The sequence below is a fragment of the Hippocampus zosterae genome, chromosome 21 (genome assembly GCF_025434085.1).
Source record: "Hippocampus zosterae strain Florida chromosome 21, ASM2543408v3, whole genome shotgun sequence".
NCBI classification, from domain to species: domain Eukaryota; kingdom Metazoa; phylum Chordata; class Actinopteri; order Syngnathiformes; family Syngnathidae; genus Hippocampus; species Hippocampus zosterae.
Window position 1 is genome coordinate 7,588,299 of NC_067471.1, and position 18,815 is coordinate 7,607,113.

An 18,815-nucleotide genomic window follows, 5' to 3' on the forward strand; every position below is an offset into this window, starting at 1 on the left:
ACTAGTCAGGTTGCATGATTCAGCAAAAAATATGTATTTTTTTTTTCTTTCCAGACGCACGTGTTGTATATTTTTGAATGAACGTTTCAATTTAACAACAGGTGTATTCTTTTTTTTTTTTTTTTCAATGAAACGTCACAGCGATAACTCCAGATGGGAAAATCTGTACGGCATACCCATTTGAGGTCAAATTTAAAAACATGAAATTATAATAGAAGCCTGATGTGGCCACGCCAATTTTTTTTTTTTCACCGGTGTCAAAACTCTGCCTAGAGACCCATAAAGCCCCCCCCCCCAAAAAAAGTGTTGTTGACCACCAGTGTAATCTGATTGCCAATTTTCCCCCCTCAATATTCGGACTGCAATTCAAAATGCAATTTGTTTTTTTGACACTAGCAATAAATTAATCTGTCTCGCAATACACAAAATCAGACTTACGATTTGATTTCACACACATCGGATCGGCGGGTATTTTGCATTTCGGTGGATTCTTCATGATCGGTTGTCATGTCATAATTTGCCCGTCGATCAATGACGTTTCATGATTGGATGCGCAAAAGAAGACATGACAAGGGAGCAAAAACAATTTTGCTCCCTTTTTTTTTCGTCCCTGATATTTTTAAAATAATTTGTCGGCGAGTTGGTGGGTGTCATGTAGGCTTCGATATTTTCAAATACTTCCAGTCTATTCAACGGAAGGCGAAAGGCACACTAGAATAAATAAAGTCGATCCACGGCAACCGGGGATTTGTTGTTTTGCCGTCAGGACTTAAATAACAGCGCGGGAGATTGCTTTGTGCGAGGGGTCCAATCAAAGCAAATGACGCCTTTTCTATCACTTTGTGCCCACCCGGAATGCAGGCGAAATAGCTTTGAGTCTCGGGGGGGCGGGGGGGGGGGGGGGCGTCGAGCCAATCCGGGCGGCCTCCCAGGAGCTTCCAAACAGGGGGATGAGGAGCCGATTGGGAATGAGAGGGTTTAGTTTCACGTCGGTTCACAGGTGGCGTTGTGAGCGGCTAACTCTTTTCACTTTATTCTTTCCCGCCGCTCCACCCCTCGCCTGTCTCTTCCCATCTCTTAGCGGTCGTACTGCTGTCACGCCAAAAGTCTGCTTTGGCGGGGGGGGAGGAATGGGAGAAAATTTCTTCCTCCACAGGTGGGGCTGATCCAAAGTACTTCCGAATTACATGACAACCGAAGGAATATGGAATTCATACTGCGCCCCCCCCTTCCCCCCAGTGGGCTTGATCCAATTTCTCTCAAATTCGCCTCGTTGATTCAACTTATTTTCCAGGCAAACAAGGGGAAAGCAACAAAGCTGCTTCTCCGCATTGGAACTGACCTTCAAGCAGACCTTTTCGCTCCCGCCTCTCGAATGCAGAGCAGCGCCGGCGTCTCGCTTCTGCTCCAACCGGGCCCTCTTTTCTGCCGGGGGGCGCGAGAGAGAAATAAGGTGATACAAACATCAGACTTTAATTGATTTCACTTTTGTGAGATTAGATTAAAAAAAAAAAAAAAACATTTGAAAAATTGTTTGCCGCAGTTTGGGCAGAAAGGTTTGTAAGCGCACACACACACACACACACACATACACACACACACACACACACACGCACACACACGCACACACACACAATCACAAAGTAATGGAATGTGTTGTAATGTAATAAAAAGCCAAACACTGTCGAATGTCAAATTGGTACATTTTGGGAACCCCCATCGATGAAAATCTTTGGCTAGGGCAAGTCAAACGAAAGTGTATCAAATATTTAACAAAACCCTTCACATCACTTCTTGTTAATTTATCGCAAGTGACGCGGTGTCATGAGGCGCGAGCTACACTCTCCGAGCCAGCGGTGGTGTTTGTGAGAAATACTGAGCGGAAAAAGAAAGAAGAAAAATTCAATCCTGTTGTCACAGCTTGGAGGTGTCAAATTCAATCTTTTTTTTCAAAACAAGTGTCATTTTACAAATGACAAAGTGAACAATAAAACCATTGCTGGCAGGGACGACTTTCACAGATTGATTGTGACATCGGGGGGGGGGGGGGGGGGTATTTGGTACCACGCAGCAGCTGTGTTGTTTTGGTTTGGAAATGAAAAGATCCGGCAATGATAAAATAACATTTTATCAACGGAAATGGCAGACTTTTTTGGGGGGGGGGGGAGATTCCACACCCACTACGAAAAGCCATTTGAGGCGGACCGACGTGTGCGCAGCTGCTGCGGTCCTCTACGAACACCAACATGGTGAAGCGGCATTTCGCTGTGATGCTGCAGGCAAATGAATCAGCTGCCAGCAAAAGTGGAGGCAGCCTCGAGTGTAATTTTTTTCAATCCAGGTTGAAAATTATGATTTTTTTGGGGGGGGGGGGGGGGGGGGGGGGGGTCAATACCTCTGATAAAGGTCTTTCAAAGCATTTTTTAAAAAGTCTTATTTTGAAAATCATGTCCCTGCATTGTTGGTTCTTTTTACAAAGGGGAGTCTTCATTTTCATTTTCATTTTTTTTGGGGGGGGGGGGGGGGATTAAATATTGTGCTAACTTGTATATGAAAGGCGCGATCTGAATAAAATGGCCTTACCTTTTGACCTTTTCCCGGTGGTGACTTTACTTTGGTGGGCAGGTCTGTTTGATCTTAGGTGTGCGTTCGAGCAGACGGAGTCTGAAATGAAAAGAAATAGGAGTTGGGGATGGGATATTAAAAAAAAAAAATTGCAGAATTGATCATTTCAGAGACCCCCTTTTCTTGCCCCTGCATCAGCAGACCCCCCTCCCCGACTGCCGACAGCTCCTCAATCGCAGCCTGCTAACTGGATATGGAGAGACGACAAATTGCTACCCTTTAAAGAGCGCTTGGTCCTATAATACAAACACTTCAAACGGAAACATTTGAACACGCTGAATCAAATAACCGAGACCGTCTCATTAGCTCGGAGTAGCTCGGTCCTTGGTGTCGCAGCGTGACCCAGCGAGAACCAATTTACCAAACCGGGAAGATCCTGAAGAGACACCTACGGGTCACGCAGGCTTTCATCTCTGTACGCCGCTTACCCCCCCCCCCCCCCCCCCCCTCCCGACTTAATCTAGCCTCTGGAAGTGTTAAGGAGCTTTGACGCTGAAAGGAAATCAACACTGAGTTCCACTTTTTTTTTTTTTTTGCGACGGACTGCATTGTCGTGCTACTTTTACCCAAATATGGATTTCCTGGCAGAAGCGGTTTGCTTTTCAAGGACTTTTAAATTGGGAAAGAGAAGGCCCTCCACACACGCGCGCGCTATGCAGATGAAATTGCGTCCGACGTTAACGGGTAAGCACACCAAAAGCAAATAAACTCCATTTAAAAAGCTGCCATGTTTAATTTAACTGCTCTTTTGGCTCCAGCGGCTGTGGTTGTTTTTTTTTTTTTAGTAGGGGGGGGCTGGTGGGGACTACAGAGTATTACTCGCAGTACACGCTGGGAGGTCAGCTTCGATCTCTCTCCCGTCTCGTTCGCTCGGGGGAAGACACAAGAGGACGCAAGAAACATCTCATTTTAGTCCGCCGCGAGGTCGACGCTTTGGTGGGTGCGGAACGTGGCCCTGAATCTGACAGTTAGGTCTGGGGTCAAGGTCAAGGGTGAGGCTCCAAGAGAGAGAGAGACCTTGGACACTTAAGCCTTTCATTCATTCATTCATCTTCCGAGCCGCTTGATCCTCACTAGGGTCGCGGGGGGTGCTGGAGCCTATCCCAGCTGTCCTCGGGCAGTAGGCGGGGGACACCCTGAATCGGTTGCCAGCCAATCGCAGGGCACACAGAGACGAACAACCATTCGCACTTACACTCACACCTAGGGACATTTTAGAGTGTTCAATCAGCCTGCCACGCATGTTTTTTGGAATGTGGGAGGAAACCGGAGCACCCGGAGAAAACCCACGCAGGAGAACATGCAAACTCCACACAGGGAGGCCGGAGCTGGAATCGAACCCGGTACCTCTGCACTGTGAATCCAACGTGCTAACCGCGGGACTACCGGGCCCACTTAAGCCGTGCAAACTTTATTGTGCACTCATTCACTCCCAAAGACGTTTTGAAACGTCTTTTCAGACTTGGTCTAGAATTGGCCGGTACTGAATGAGTTCAAAAGAAGAACTTGCTACAAACGTGTCGGATCTCATCGGAGTGCGTATCTAATAAAGTGTCTGGCGAGGATACGGTTCCTAGCTCGAGGTAATGCCCCCGCTATTTCCAAACAACACATCTCGCCTGTCCTGTTGCGTGTGTTTGTGTGTGTGTATAGATGCGCTGCCGCCTATGTACACTTGTGGACACAAGCAAGATAGAAGGCCATTGTTTCCCCTCTCGGGTGAAATAGGAATCTATCTAGCATTTGCTTCCCTGGCCCGCGAGCGAGAGATAAGGCGGGACGCGGCGCTAATGTCAGGACTACACCAGATGAATACGCCGGGACGGCGGCGGCGGGGGCGGCGGTGGGCTCGAGGCTTGTTTTAAAGGATGTTACCGCCGCAGATCTGCACCAGACAAGTCGGCTATCTAAAGGCCAAGGAGAAGAGGGGCGAGGATGTTAAACGGCGCCGCAGCGAGCCCTCGGGGAGCTTTACGGCGGGGGGCCTCGGGGAATTGATGGCGGTACGGGAAGCCGTCTCTTTATGTAGATTGCTAACGGCTAACGTTGGCGTTATCCCGAGCTGCTATTGATCGGGCCCTTGAGGTATAAAGGCCGGTCGACGTCGACGCGAGCATGGAAGACAAAGCACGGGCCTAACCGTTCACCGGAGCGATCGATTGATGATCGAGACTTGGGGTGACTCGTGCGGAATCGATGAGCTGCGGCTCTGAAGAACAACGCGGCGTCCTCCGGCTCGATAACAAGTCTTTTATGGAATATTATTGACAATGACAAGACTGGGCCGACGTACACACAACATAAATACATTTTTTTTTTAATGAGATATAATTCGACGGGGTAAAAAAAAAAATGTCCCGTCGAATTTATCCTTCGGAACCCCCTCCGGGTTGACAGTTGAGGCACGCGCGGAGCAAAAGCCACCTGGCGCCTTCCACGAAAAGTGAACGCGCGCTCGTCAAAGCTGGCGTCCGCAGTCAACACCTGCCCGCCTTTGCGGCTTTCTTTGCACAAATCCTCTCCTACACTTCCCCTTGGAAAAAAAAAAAAAAAAAACACAGACGGGGGAGCCAAGCGCAATCATTTTGGGCAACGCAGATCCGCGCATGATCTCGCTACAATGCGGCGAGCCGGGGCTTGCGGGAGCGGCTCCAGAGAAGAGGTAATTCTGTTTCTATTTGTTCGACAGAGAAAGGGAGGGGGGGAAAAGATAGGAGCTGCGAGCGGGGGCGATGGGGGGGGGGGGTGTAAATCTAACATAGGGGCCTGTGGCAGAGCCCCCAGGATCAAATCCAATTCTGGCAAGATACACATTAAGCCCCGTCAATCACAACAGTGTCCTTGGGATGCGGCGGAATGGTGATGAGCGCCGAGCCGGCATGGTGGGGAGTCGCTTCCCCCCCCCATGAGAGTCAAGATGTGTTTAGTCACTCGGGGTATATTCAAACTTGACTCGACAGTACTTACGAGTGCTCCGATGCAACTTTAAGAAAATACCCTGCTCTGTTGACAATGTGCTTATCCCGGCTTCAAACACACAAGTACCTCAAATTGGGGGTGGGGGGGGTGACCTGGAATGAATTATTCTTCGCCAGTCGCACAACTTAAAACGCCAAACCATGAGCGCATATTTGCGCAAACGGAACGACTTTAATGAAGCATTTAGTTGCTTTGATAGCCAAAATGAGCCGCTAGGCCACCTTGACCAAGTTGCTAACAAATTAGCAGCAAATAAATGACACCCCGGGGGGGGCATTGGCTATATCCCCCCCCCCCCTCTGTGATTTCATCCATTTTTTTTCTCGCTTCTTCAGTCGGTGCAAAGACACAATAATCAGGTCATCACAGAAAGCGTGCGACTGCGAGGGGGGGCGTGGGGGGGAGGGGGGGGGTAAATTTACATGACTTGCATTTAAATTCTTTTGAAGTTGTTTGTTTTGCTCACCTTGGAAATGCACTATTTCTACTTCTCCTCTGTGGTAAGACGTATGCGCACCCCATAAATATTAATCTACCCAGGGCCTGTGCTATTCTGGCCCAGTGTTTTGAACATAGCCACTGGAGATTGGACCTATCAGGGACTCACAGAAAGAGGCGGTGGGAGTGGGGGGGGGGGGGGGTTAAAAAAAAAAGGAGCTGGGAGCGAGTGGCGGAGGATAATATTTTTGTGCATGTTCCAAAATGGAAAGTGGATGGTTTTGCGTGATGTTTAATGCAGAAGGAGCAGGCCAAGTTTTCAGAGTGCGTTTCCTTCACGAGTCACCCCACACGGCGCCAACGTTCAGGCACAAACGAACCTCAGCAGTTTTTTTTTTTTTTTGCAACTTTTGAGGCTTTTTCTTCCACTCGAAATTAAAAAGTGAAGCCATTTTGCATGAACAAACAAGCGACGGCAGCCAGAATGGAGCCAGCCAACTTTTTCCGAGAAACGGTTGAAAGTACATTAAAGGATATATATTTTTAATGAATAAATAATCTTTCAACTTGGTTTCTTTTCGAGCGAGATGCCATTACGCATCACAGTTTCATTTTATCAGTACGCAAGTTTCCCTCCTTGAAACCCCACTTGGAGTGATGAGAAGGCGCTTTTACGGCAATAAGGTCCATATCGCAATACACATCATCATACAATGTCGACATCATCATAAAATAATTCAACCCTTACCTGTGCATCAGTGTCCATCCAAACCACGCCTTCTCTCTGTAAACACACACAAAAAAAATTTTGAATACAATTGGCAGGGAAAACTTAATTCAGCATTTATTAGAGAATTGAGGATATATTAATTCTGTATTTTGTCTTTTAGACATAAACAAGCAGCCAAAAGCAAGCGAGACACAGAAAGAGGATGTTGAAAAGAGGCCTTTAGCAGCACAGCATGTGAGGCTTATGCACACTTGAGTTCTTATTTTCAGGCTTGCGTGCAGAAGGCTTCTTTATTGGGGTGTGCTGAAAGGTCCGACACCCACTGCGCCACTTTTGACGGCCGCAGACTGACATGTCGGGACATACTGTCCAGGGAGTTTGTATTCATATTCCATCAGAAGTAGCGCGCATATGGGCTTGAAGTGGGAACATACCTGTGTGGACAAGTCAACCCCCCCCCCCCCCCGAAACTTTCTTGGGGATAATATGTTCCATGCACCTCCACTTTCCGAAAGAGGGCATGCTGACTCGCATTGCCTTTGTGGGATATGAATGAAGCAGCAAAATGCACCCCTTTTTTCACCGCCTGCAGGGGCAGCCATTTTGCCACTTCCTGTCGACTGAAAGTGACATCACAGTTGTTGGCTCAGGTAACAACCAATCACCGCTGCTGAAGCTGAGCCATGATTGGTCATTGCCCCGACCAACGGTTAAGTCATTTTCAGTGAACAGAAAGTGGCAAAATGGCTACCGGCTGAGACAAAAAAAAAACAACAAAAAAAAACACAGTTTTAACTTATTTTACAATATTAATCAGAATGCCGTGTTTAGACTAGTAGAGTTGCATAGAACACATTCTTGTAAAGAAAATCGGTGGATAAGAAAACACAAGTTGGGGGGAGGGGGGGTCATTTTTGCAAACTATTCAACTCTCTTTAATGCATGTGCTGAATTGTGCGTACGTGTATACATACATTTGGTCCAGTCTGTATGTTTGGAGGTGAGGGCTTTCCAGGATGTTTTGGGGGACCTGGACGTCGAATCTGAATGAGGCACCTCCACTCCAGCCAAAGTCACCCGGCAATGACACCGACGCAGGGAGATTGATATTCAAGCTCAATTCAGCTTCCTCCCCACTTGGCTGCCGTGTTTATCTCCCTGCACAATTAGTCTCAGGTGAAGACAGACAGCGAGGAGAGACGATACTAGGAGTGCGAGGCGGCTTGATTAGCTGCAATTGTTTATGAAGACGGGAGACGTCTTTCAAACGTCTTCAAGGTGGCTCCCCTAATACTGAAGGGCCATTACTCGCTCGTTGAATCCCCATGATGCTACTTTTCCCTTTCACAAAGTGCCCGCGGCTGAAAATAACAAACGGCGGATTGGCTTGAATGCAAAATAAAAATGCGTGTTTCATCAATTTAAGGTGGCTCGGACGTGACTCGAACGAAAAAAGGTGAATGACGTTTGAGCCCCGAAACAAACAAACAAACAAACGCCTCGGGTGTGACAAGCAAAACCAAGGTGTTTCCAATTAGTTTCAAGGTATTCGTGTATATTTGAACTAATGAGTAGACATGAAATATGAACATAAATACGTATTATCTACAGTGATGTGCCCTATCTTCCAAATGGACGAAGAGCTGATTTTTGGCCAAATCAGGTGTGCAACGGAAACCGACGTTCCGCACGAAAATGGTTTCACGGGGCCACAGCGCCACTTGGTGGTATACCAGGGAACTACAGTACTCCACAAAGGGGGGCGTTTCCCAACACGTGTTTTGTGACGTTTATTTTGTTTAAAATGTAAACAAACATCAATTCTAAAAATATATATACACAATATAAAATCGTGTAGCTATTCTGTTGATATCATGAATTAAACCATTTTCCAAATAAATGTACCCGTGATAACTAACGCGTGAAATGCCACTCGTTTTTTCACATGAAAAATGTTATGTTCGAGGCCTCATGTATATTTAAAAACGTTAGATTAATTTTATTGCGGGCACCATTCATATCATTATACAGGATTACAAAAAAACTCCATATGCACAGGCAGCCAAATTAAATAAAACGAATCCAATTATTGCTAGACCTACCTGGCTAAAGGAGTATATTTCAAGTGCTACTTGAGAAGAAAGTCTGGAGCTCTCATATTTTTCTTCTCGAGCATAAGAAAGCCCCCCACAGAGCCTCAGAAGTCCTCATGATTAATACAGTAGCCTTCCATCAAGTTTCATGTCCTTCATCCCGAGCTCTGCGGTACATGAAACACTTGAGATTAGACTTTCCAATTCATGCAGTCGCGTTCATATTTGTATATTTTCTTTCTTTATTTTTTTGCATTTTGTGTTGATTCAATAAAAACAAAGGTTAAATGCAAAATGAAATTAGCATAACCAATGCTACCCAGAAGGAAAAAAAAAAAACATCTGTAATCTGACAGCTACAAAAAAAAAAAAAAGGTTAGAAAATCATAATTGAAAAGAATCCATCACAAAATGTGCCACTGGGACAATTTCCACGTCATTCCTAGAATATAAAGTCATGAAAATACATGACAGCAAGTTAGTGCAGGCACGTATTTCATCAAATGTATCGCATAAAAAGTACTTTCTTGGCAACTATTTCACACATCCCACTGAAAACCTGCAAAAGAAAAAAAAAATTCTGAGTAGCAAAGTTTTTGGTTCATTTGTCCACAAAATCAGACACAATGTTGTATTCAAACCATATAAATATACTGTATTGGAACAAAAATAGACTAAAACTATTTCATACAAAATGATTAATACCAATTAGAGGCCAAGGTCAATAATTTAAAACAGAAAAAAAAGAATACTTTCATACACAGGTGATTCGGCCCTAACATGTTTAACAATAAGGCTTTTTGCACTTCCCCCCCCCCACCCCCCATCCCTCCCTCCCCTTCTTGGTTACGCCATAGCGCCACGAATGCACCAAATATAAATACAGAGCAAAGTCATGTCGGTCAAAACTACCAAATAAGTTAGTGTTGAGCAACTTTACACATTTACAGTTTAAATACAAAGACAGGTGTTTGCAAATAGAGATGATTTCATAATGCAAAAGTGACCGTGATAGGAATGTTGCTGACGTGTGGGCAGGAAAAAAAAATTTTTTTAAAGTGATCCACAGCCAAACTAAAATAATCTTGAAATGTTTTGAGAGAAAAAACGTTCCAGGTGGTGAGGGCAGAGGCGACGGTCTTTTCAGTAAACTTACAGCTGGAGAATGAGTGGCGGCTGTGTGTGTGTGTGTGTGTGTGTGTGGGGGGGGGGGGGGGGCGGGGGTGACATTCATTCAAGCAGCACGTTTGAGGAGTGTGTACGAGCGGGAAACGCGGCGGCGGCCCGCTAAAAGTCACCGTCTCCGTAAAAAGGTACGCTTAGAGGTGCGAATTGGTGACAAGCCCGTCAGTCCACGTCGCTCAGGTCGCTGACCGGTTCGTCCCGCACGATGCTCAGGTGGTTCATGGCGCGGCTGTAGGCCACCTGGACCGCCTTGCGGACGCTGGACGTGCGCCCTTCCATCATTTTGATCTTGTCGATGGTCTTGTCCATGCCCAGGGGAACCATCTTGGATCTAGGAAGCCACTGCCTGGGAGGGAGGAGGAAACGCAGTATTTCATAACATCACCTCCTTCTTATTATTTCATATCGACTAATGCTCAACAACTTAGACAAATAATCTTTGAGCGCAAAAAAAAAAAAAAAAAACTCCACGAGCGGGTGTGCTCTTTTTTTTTTTTTTCTTCAAAATCTCCACGAGCCTCTCTCGGGAAGCGCAATGCGACGTCTGACGACAGCTAACGATCAGGCGCTCCGATGCGTAGAACCACCGCCGACACACTCACCAGCTGCGCTTGGTGTCGAAGAAGAGCACGAGGTAGAGTTTCTCGTCGGCTTTGTACTGCATTTGTTCTCCGATGCGGAGCACGTCCATGGGGGGCATGGGGATGGACACCCCGTTGTGCTGGCAGCCCACGCGCGGCATGTGGGGGTCGATGATCTGCGCGGCGCCCGTGGTGGTGGTGGTGGGGGGGGGGGGGGGGGGGTTGAACACATGAATGAAACTTCACATGGCATACATTTACTTCTCTGATTTCAATGCAGCATGCAAAGATCAAGTCAATGGCCAGCAGTTAAAGGCTGCCACCTAGCGGACCAAGTGGTGCAACGCAACTCAACCCATGACAAACTCCATTGGCGGCACTCGATTCTAAAGGACTGTTTCAGAGTTTCCCCAATCTTTACTGAACTCCACTGGAAACCCAAGTGGAACCTTGAGTTACGAACAATCATAATCAGATTAATTGCATTTACACCCATTTCAATAGCAAACATGACTTGGGTTTCTAAACATTTGGCGTTACGTGCACATTAAGTTCGTAAGCACGAGGTTCCACTGTACATGAATGTGCCCTGACACAGTGGTTGGGGCTTCATCTTTTTCAAGTTTTCTTTCCTTTCCTGAATAACAACAAAAATAAAACCATGGAGAAAAACGTATGAAGGTTATTCTCATCTTTTTTTTCCCGTGCTGCAAAAACACTCACCAAGGCAGGGTAGGAAGGGTAGCCACTACATTTGGCCCAAACTAGCTTTAAGGGTTCCAGTGCAACTGTTGCAGCACTAGCGGGCATCCAAATATTGCTGTTGCCAACCTCTACGGAAGCGGGAACAACACAACACCAAACAGGAGACAAGTGGGTTAAAAAAAAAATAAAAATCACACACACACACACACACACACACACACACACACACACAGCAGGAGCAGAGAGAAGGTCAGGGGCAGGAAATTCACGTTCAACGACGAGCTTCACGCGCCATATTTTCCTTCACTTTGCGTGCCAAATGTGAGTTTTTAAACGAGGAAAGGTCCAGATGTTGACTTGTCGGATGCCACCGGAACAGGCACACGGCGCCAATTGCCGCAAGAAGTTGGCTGCGGAAGCCGTTGAGAATGTCCAAATCACTGTCCTACATGCGCTGCACTTTTTCATTCAGTTTAACTTGGAAATAATGTTTTCCCTAAAATCTTATCTATATGCATTTTTTGGGGAGGGGGGGGGGGGGGGGGGGTCAACAAGGAGGTGCTTACCTGCGGCAATTCGCGCAGCTTTGGCAAAGTTGCCATTTTCTATGCAAGCAATTAATTCATTCTTATCATCCACGGTGTTTCTCCGCAACAAGGCCGGTTTCCCTTTCCCGCACTTCGGAAGACTGAGAACGGTCCTGGAGAGAAGAACCAAAACAAAACTTTTGGCGGCTTGGCGACAATCGCATGAAAGGTGAGCCCACGGCTTACCCGGGGGGGCCTCCGGGTAGACTGCTGCACGAAGAAATGGACGACTCGGAGGCGCAGCGTCTTCGGGGCTCCGTAGCTCTGGCGGGCTGGCCCGGCGCCTTCTCCTCTTCCGCCTCCAGGAAACCTCTCGACAGCCCTGAGTTGACACCAAATGGACATCAATCCCAAAACGCCCCCCCAGGCGACATACAGACAAGCGCTATGGTTGACGCGCATCCTACCCATGTCCAGTCTTTTAACGGGGGACTCGACGTCCTCTTGGCGCTCCTCGTGGCTGTCGAGACGCTTCCTCTTTTTGCTGTGAAGTAACGTCTCCAGCCTGGGGATCACCACCGACAGGAAGGATTTGGAAGCCAGCTGCGCGTTGCCGTCGTCCGCCATCGCCGCCTCTTCCTGCTCCTCGCTCTCTTTCCGTTCGCTCGCAGCGCCGCCGCCGTCGTCGTCGTCTCGGCCTTTGGCGGCCTTGCGGGGGCTGCCGGCTTTCGACTTGCAGAACAGCACGGCCGTCCGCCGATTGACGGCGGCCGCCGGCTCGGCCAGAGTCGAAGTGGCCACCACGCTGACGTCGCCGTCGAATAACGAATCGGCGAGGTCGTGGTGGGAGTGGCCGTTGAGGTGCGGCGGGGACGGCGGCGGGTTTGCCGGGTCGCCGTCGAACGTCACGCCGTTGGCGGCCTGAGTTTTATCGTCGCGGTCCTGGGTGGCGTCGATGGGTTTGAGGGTCGGGGGCTCGGGGTCCGCGTCGGAGTGGATCAGAGGGGGGATGGCGTCGGAGGGCTCCAGTTTAGGCGGGAGAGACTTGTCTGCAAAAAAATGACATGCAAAACAACTAAGTACAGAGATTTTTTTTTTCCTTAAGAGGGGGGGGGCGGATACATTGCAAAAGCCATACCCTCGTCATCCGGGAAATGCCCATTTGGCTTCCATCTCTCCTCTTTGAGCTTCGCCGCAAGCTCCGCCGACGAAGGCGGTGTGGAGAACGAGCTGCCGATGCGATGGTGGTGGGGGTGGTGGTGGTGGTGGTGGGGGGAGGGCTGGACTCTCTTCAGGCTCATGTCGCTGCGCACGTCATTGATGGTCTTTTTTAGCAGCTTGATGCGTTTGCTGCGCGACGGGCTGGATTTCATGGCGCAGGTCAGGTCAAACTTCTCCAGAAGTTGCTGCAACTGCTTGTCCAGCGGCAGGTGGCTGCGGTTAGCGGGCGCCAGTAAGCGATCCACTAGGGGGGGAGAGGGGGGGGGGGGGCACAAAAGAGCGTGAGTACGGTTTGACATCAGCGACACACATTGGCCAGTTTGTCGGGGCCTTTTTTTACCGTCCTCCCACGAAAACGAGGACTTCTTCAACCGGGGAGCCTGGTCCAGGTGCATGCCGCTCGCCGCGTCGAAGCCGATTTTCTCGGCGTCCCGCCGCGCCTTCCGAATCACCGCGCCGCCCTGATCTCGGAGGCGAACGGCGGCGCGGTAGAAGTAGGTGTCCTTGGAGTTGTACTTCATGCAGTTGTCGACGATGAGGTCAAAGTCCTCCTCGAACTGCTCAAAGTTGCTGTATTTCTGGGCGTCCAGGCGCTGCCGCATGGTGGAGAAGTCCATGGGACGCTTGATGTGGTCCAGGTAGTCGGGCACCTGCGGGGGGGACAAGCGATTATTCCGCTTTTTCACCAAATCCGATTCTTAAAATCGGCATGTAAAAAAAAAAAGTTTTTTAATTGCTACCTCGTTGACGTCGACTGGCTGGGTGAAGATCCTGGCCTGGTCTTTGGTCAGCAACTGGTCCAAGACGGCTCTGAGCAGGATGCTGAATGGAGTCAGCTGCATCTCCAGCAGGCTTTCTTGGAACTTTAACTTCAAATGCAAAAAAATTATTTTTGCAATGCCCTCCAAAGAACTTTTTTTTTTTTTTTGTCCGATTACCTCCTCCCTCTTGAGCTTCTCCCTCTTGCGAATGAGCTCCAGCAGCAGCCGGGCTCGCTCCAGGTCGTGCCGCAGCCGGTGCCGCTCCTTCAGCTGCTCCTTCAGCGCCCGCGTTTCCTCCTCGTTTTGCTTCTGCGGGGGGGCGCCAAGAGAAGAAACGGAGACTTTGGCGCAATCGCTTTGTATGGGCTCGCGGACCCGACGCGGGGAAGAAAAGACGACCCGAAGGTCCTCTTGTGATTGACTGACTGATGAACAAACCGGCTGCGCATTCTTATGTGATTGCTGGTTTGTATGCAGGCGTCGGATCAGCGGGAGCCCGTTCCTGGATTGCCGTTTAAGAGTCCAGTAATTGAGGACCAGCTCCACGAAGGCCTTCTTTTTCTGGACAGACACCTGGTTCAGGATGGTTTGCAACCTGGCGGGGATGCAAAAAGGGGGGGGGGGGGGGTCATTGTGCTTGAAAGTGGCCTTTCTGTGACTGTTGTCGACCTTGCCACAGCGAGGAATTAACATAAACATCACAGAAGCCGGCAGCCCGGTAGTCCAGTGGTTAGCACGTCGGCTTCACAGTGCAGAGGTACCGGGTTCGATTCCAGCTCCGGCCTCCCTGTGTGGAGTTTGCATGTTCTCCCCGGGCCTGCGTGGGTTTTCTCCGGGTGCTCCGGTTTCCTCCCACATTCCAAAAAATATGCATGGCAGGCTGATTGGACGCTCTAAATTGTCCCTAGGTGTGAGTGTGAATGGTTGTTCGTCTCTGTGTGCCCTGCGATTGGCTGGCATCCGATTCAGGGTGTCCCCCGCCTACTGCCCGAAGACAGCTGGGATAGGCTCCAGCACCCCCCGCGACCCTAGTGAGGATCAAGCGGCTCGGAAGATGAATGAATGAATCACGGAAGCCCTTTTTCTTTCAGGCTGCTCTTCATTTGTAGTGCTTTACTGCCATCTTGTGGCACCTATTGGAATTGACTTTTTTTTTTTTCACCATTCGCAGCAAGGGCGCTCCTATCGGCAAATACGAAGCACGGCGGCGAATATTAACGCTCATCTCTCAACATTCACATGAACGCGCGTCTGAAATGCGGACACGACGAGAATAACGGACGTCAGGGGGGGGCCGTACCTGTGGGAAGGAAACGCCGGCACAGCAGCGGGAGACGGCGGCCGACTTTCGACATCCGATTCGGGCTTCTTGGTCTTTTTCTTATGCTTCCCTTTACATCGCGCGGCTCCTCCCTTGCCCTTGTCCGTTTTGCTCCGCAGTCCGTTCTTGGCTTCGGCCTGGTCGTAAATGGCCAGCTTCCTCCTCACGCAGCCGTTGGGCGTGTGCGCGCCGCAGTAGGCGGTCTTCTTCAGCGACAGGGTGGGCTGGCCCGACTCGGTCAGGTCCTTGACGGGCTCCATCTTCATGAAGAGGCCGGCCTTCTGGGCGCAGCTGACGTGGAAGGCGGTGTAGCAGTTGGCTTTGTGGCACTGGATGCACACGCCGACGCCCTTTTCTTTGCACAGGTAGCAGGTGAGCTTCCAGCGGGCCGGCGGGATGTGGCGCACGCCGTCGATGGGCTCGATGAAGGTGGCGTTGGAGAAACCCACCTCGGGGACCCACAGGGCGCACACCACGTGACCCCAGCGCCCGTCCTCCGTTTTTTTCACCGCCCCGCCCTTACTGGGGCACAGGATGCAGTCGGCGGGCCGCGCCGGCGACTGCAGGCAGTGTCGGCAAAGCCACTGGCCCTCGGGGACGTAGGGCACGCCGTAACACTCCTGGTGCACGGCCACGTCGCACGCGTCGCACAAGAGGATGGCGTTGCCGTTGGGACACTCGCCGTCCATGCAGATGCAGCAGACCGTGTCCCCGTCGACCGACGCCAGCTTCTCGCTGCCTTTATCCAAGCCCTCCAGGTACAACTCTTTCTCAAAGCGGTCGACGAGGAACTCAAAGACGTTGAAGGAGACCTGGCTGACGCCTTCACTTCGACGCTTTTCGTTGACCAAATCGAGCCAGGCGTAATCTTCCTCGTCCATGTCGTACTCCGTTTCCTCGTCCAGCTCTTCCTCGGTCTTCTCCTCATATTTGTAATAAGAAGAATGACGTTTAGGAACGGCGGGCAGGTTATATTCCACGGTGCGAAATTTGGGCTCTGGAAGTTTTGGACCGGGATTCGAAGCGACGGGATGTCCGCCGCCGCCTCCGCCGCCTCCTCCTTTCTTCGCCGCGACGCCCAGCGCGGCCTTTCTCTTCTCCCGATTGTTTTTTAATCGGAGCGACCTCAACAGGACCTGCTGCTGCTGCGGTTTGTCGGCGTTCTCCTTGTTGTTGGCGCTCTCCAGCATCTCCCGCCACGCCGGGTCGCCGTCCGAGATCACGGCCAGGCGGTCGAAGACGCTGAGCCGATGGATGTGGCCGTCGATTTCAAACTCCACCATGCGCTGCGCCTGGGCGTACGTCAGGATCTGTTTGTTGGGCGAAGGCTTGATGGGCGAGGGAGGCCTCGCCGCAGTCGAGACGCGGTGGTTCCGGGCTTTCTTCTTCATCTCGTTGCTCTGCGTTTCTACAGAGGAAAACACAGAGTATTTCATAAGAACGATATTTTAGATTTACTCAGTGCTTTTAAAGGGGCTGAGGATGCCAAAAGCTATTCTATCTATCATAATTGATTTATTGCAATTAATGGCTTCCACTACATGGAATAATGTACAATTAACCAGAGTGTCCACTTAGCCTCATTCATACAAACAGCGTTAGTGTGTAGCTGTGTCAAGAGTTTGTTCGTAAATTCCGAGGCGAGGTCGTCATTCCTTCGGTATAAAAACTTTTTTGCGGCCTTTTCGTGCCTCCCCTCATAGGGCTTCGGTAAAGCCTGTCTTTTAAAGCTTAACTTTTAAAAAAAAGTTTGCAAAGTTGCAGTTGGGTGATTGCATGAAGGGATTTCACGGCCGTGGGAGGCGGACAGAGTTGGCCACCGAAGACGTTTGCACTCGTCCACATTTTGACACTGTTACGAGCCTCAATCGTGCAGTCCATTTTTTTTAGGGATTCACAAGTTAGCCGAGCGGCTAACAATAACATTAGCGAACTAGCTAGCGCTAACATGAAGAGCTAAAGGGCCCACTCTAAAAATGGGGTCAAACTAAATCAAAGCCGTTATAAAACAATGTTTAGACAACGTATGGAGTCATGTTGTTTTGCATGGAAAGGGAATAAAGTGGAATGCACATACCTGAGCTTGTGATACAGTGTTAGCTCGCCAGCAAGGCTTACAAAGCAATGGACGCACGGCCTGCTAAGTGGCTCGGTTTTCGTACATCGAGTTCTCATCCAAAACAGCGTCTTAATTCAAAATGCTAATACGGACATAAATGTACTTGGGATCTTGTTCGATTCCCGGCGATAAGCTCCGCGCTAGTTTGACGTTTTAAAGGGCCATACATAATCGTAAGAATCGCTCGGCGCCGATCGAGCCGGAGTGAAGCGCAGCAGCAGCAGCAGCAGCAAACCCGGGCGGCTCTTCCACCCCCCCAACACAACAATGCATTTTCAGCAGACAACTCCCACCGCACGCACCGCTCGACGCATGACGCCGGAGGTCATGTTGGTAGCGAGTCGTATTTCACACACAAAAGCCCCATCTGTCACGCAATCTTTCGACGACGCTTCATAAGACACGCAAAGCTAAACCCGAATACAAAAAAAAACGCTGGCCGCTGCGCTGAGTTTACTTCCCATCATGTGCTGGGTCATTTGACTCATAAATATGACATAGCGGACACACAGATATTTATTTATTAGCGGCGCACCCCAGCTCCCCACACTGGCAACCATTTTTTATTCACAAAGCTAAAAAAAAAAAATCTGATCGAGAAATACATTTTCGCATCCCGCCGTGCATTCGTAGCTTAGATAGCGAATGCACTTTAAATGACCGTGAACGCAGCACGCGTTCAAGTGCACCAGCGAGAAGCCCTTGCAGGTCTTTTATTACATGACGTCCACGCCGAGCGTTGTCATGTCCCCGCATAAAGATTGACAATCAAGTCAGAGTCACACGCACAAGTGCTTCTTAGACGAACATCAAAGTGGTGTCGTGCGGTGAGCTACCATACATCACACCCCCTTTTGCCGTTTCGCTGACATCACGAAAACCTGTTCCTTCCGTCCGACGCTGTGTGGAGCTGCTTCGACCCAACGTGCAGACAAAAGCAACAAAGTGAAGCCCCCCCCGGTCAGGATCGCTCCAATGTGTCACAGTTAACCGTTCATGGGCCGAAACGGTGTGGCGCCACTTCACGGTAAGCCAGCCCAACCAGACGGCAATCCACGCGGGGTGGCTTTTTAAAACCGGATCGGAGCGCGACTGCGGAGAACCGGTCTGAGCTGGGTTGGGTTCGACTGGGTTCTGCCTCCCTCGGCCAGGTTGAGCTCGTTTGTCCCGTGTGTGCACGGCCTAGCTGGTGGCCAACGAGAGAGCAGTCACGGTGCGGTTCTACATAGTCGAGCTTCGTTTACCGACCCCCCCCTACATTCGCCATAGAATCCGACTGGCAGTCTATTGTGCGTCATAGCCGGCTCATAACATTGTTAACCGCTCCTGTTTGTTTTGGTGAGTGCATTAGCCTCAAGGCTAACCCAGTTAGCACAAGGATAGCCACCAAGATGTTTGCTGATGCTGCGTCGTAATTACTTGGTTATTATTAGCGTGGTGCGAGAGTCATGACCCCCCCAGCGCGTCGCTTGGATTTCGTGGACTAGTAAAGTACCTTCTCGGGTCGGACCAAAGCCATTTAAATATGCT

At 49.7% G+C, this 18,815-nt stretch overlaps 1 protein-coding gene and 1 long non-coding RNA gene across 6 annotated transcripts; both read right to left on the reverse strand.

The window, feature by feature from the left end:
* Positions 1–1,116: 1,116 nt before the first annotated feature.
* Positions 1,117–8,539, reverse strand: LOC127593645 (uncharacterized). Of its 2 annotated transcripts, XR_007960462.1 has the most exons (5): positions 8,410–8,539; positions 7,747–7,943; positions 6,791–6,826; positions 2,584–2,664; positions 1,117–1,425 (listed from the first exon to the last, which is right to left on the reverse strand). It is a non-coding gene; the product is annotated as an uncharacterized LOC127593645 (long non-coding RNA). The 2 variants fall into 2 exon arrangements; XR_007960461.1 differs by having other exon boundaries at positions 7,747–8,539.
* A 544-nt stretch (positions 8,540–9,083) lies between these two features.
* On the reverse strand, positions 9,084–17,768 carry brd1a (bromodomain containing 1a). Of its 4 annotated transcripts, none has more exons than XM_052055168.1 (13): positions 17,244–17,754; positions 15,146–16,574; positions 14,272–14,440; positions 14,023–14,154; positions 13,825–13,953; positions 13,425–13,734; positions 13,002–13,328; positions 12,331–12,912; positions 12,110–12,245; positions 11,903–12,036; positions 11,355–11,464; positions 10,653–10,807; positions 9,084–10,396 (listed from the first exon to the last, which is right to left on the reverse strand). In XM_052055168.1, exons 2-13 carry the CDS (start codon positions 16,555–16,557, stop codon positions 10,213–10,215), a joined length of 3,780 nt encoding a protein of 1,259 aa, XP_051911128.1. In that variant the 5' UTR covers positions 16,558–16,574; positions 17,244–17,754; the 3' UTR covers positions 9,084–10,212. The 4 variants fall into 4 exon arrangements, with proteins under 4 accessions (XP_051911128.1, XP_051911130.1, XP_051911129.1 ...); XM_052055170.1 differs by having other exon boundaries at positions 14,284–14,440; positions 17,244–17,752; XM_052055169.1 differs by having other exon boundaries at positions 17,588–17,731.
* Positions 17,769–18,815: the final 1,047 nt, after the last annotated feature.

What these genes read in the sequence shown, in the direction of transcription:
- brd1a (XM_052055168.1), bottom strand. Translation starts at nt 16,557, where the DNA reads ATGAAGAAGAAAGCCCGGAACCACCGCGTCTCGACTGCGGCGAGGCCT. An exon ending in CCGGCGTTTCCTTCCCACAG is followed by an intron (nt 14,441 to 15,145) that starts GTACGGCCCCCC and finishes CATCCCCGCCAG; the next exon opens with GTTGCAAACCATCCTGAACC. An exon ending in CGTTAAAAGACTGGACATGG is followed by an intron (nt 12,246 to 12,330) that starts GTAGGATGCGCG and finishes GTGTCAACTCAG; the next exon opens with GGCTGTCGAGAGGTTTCCTG.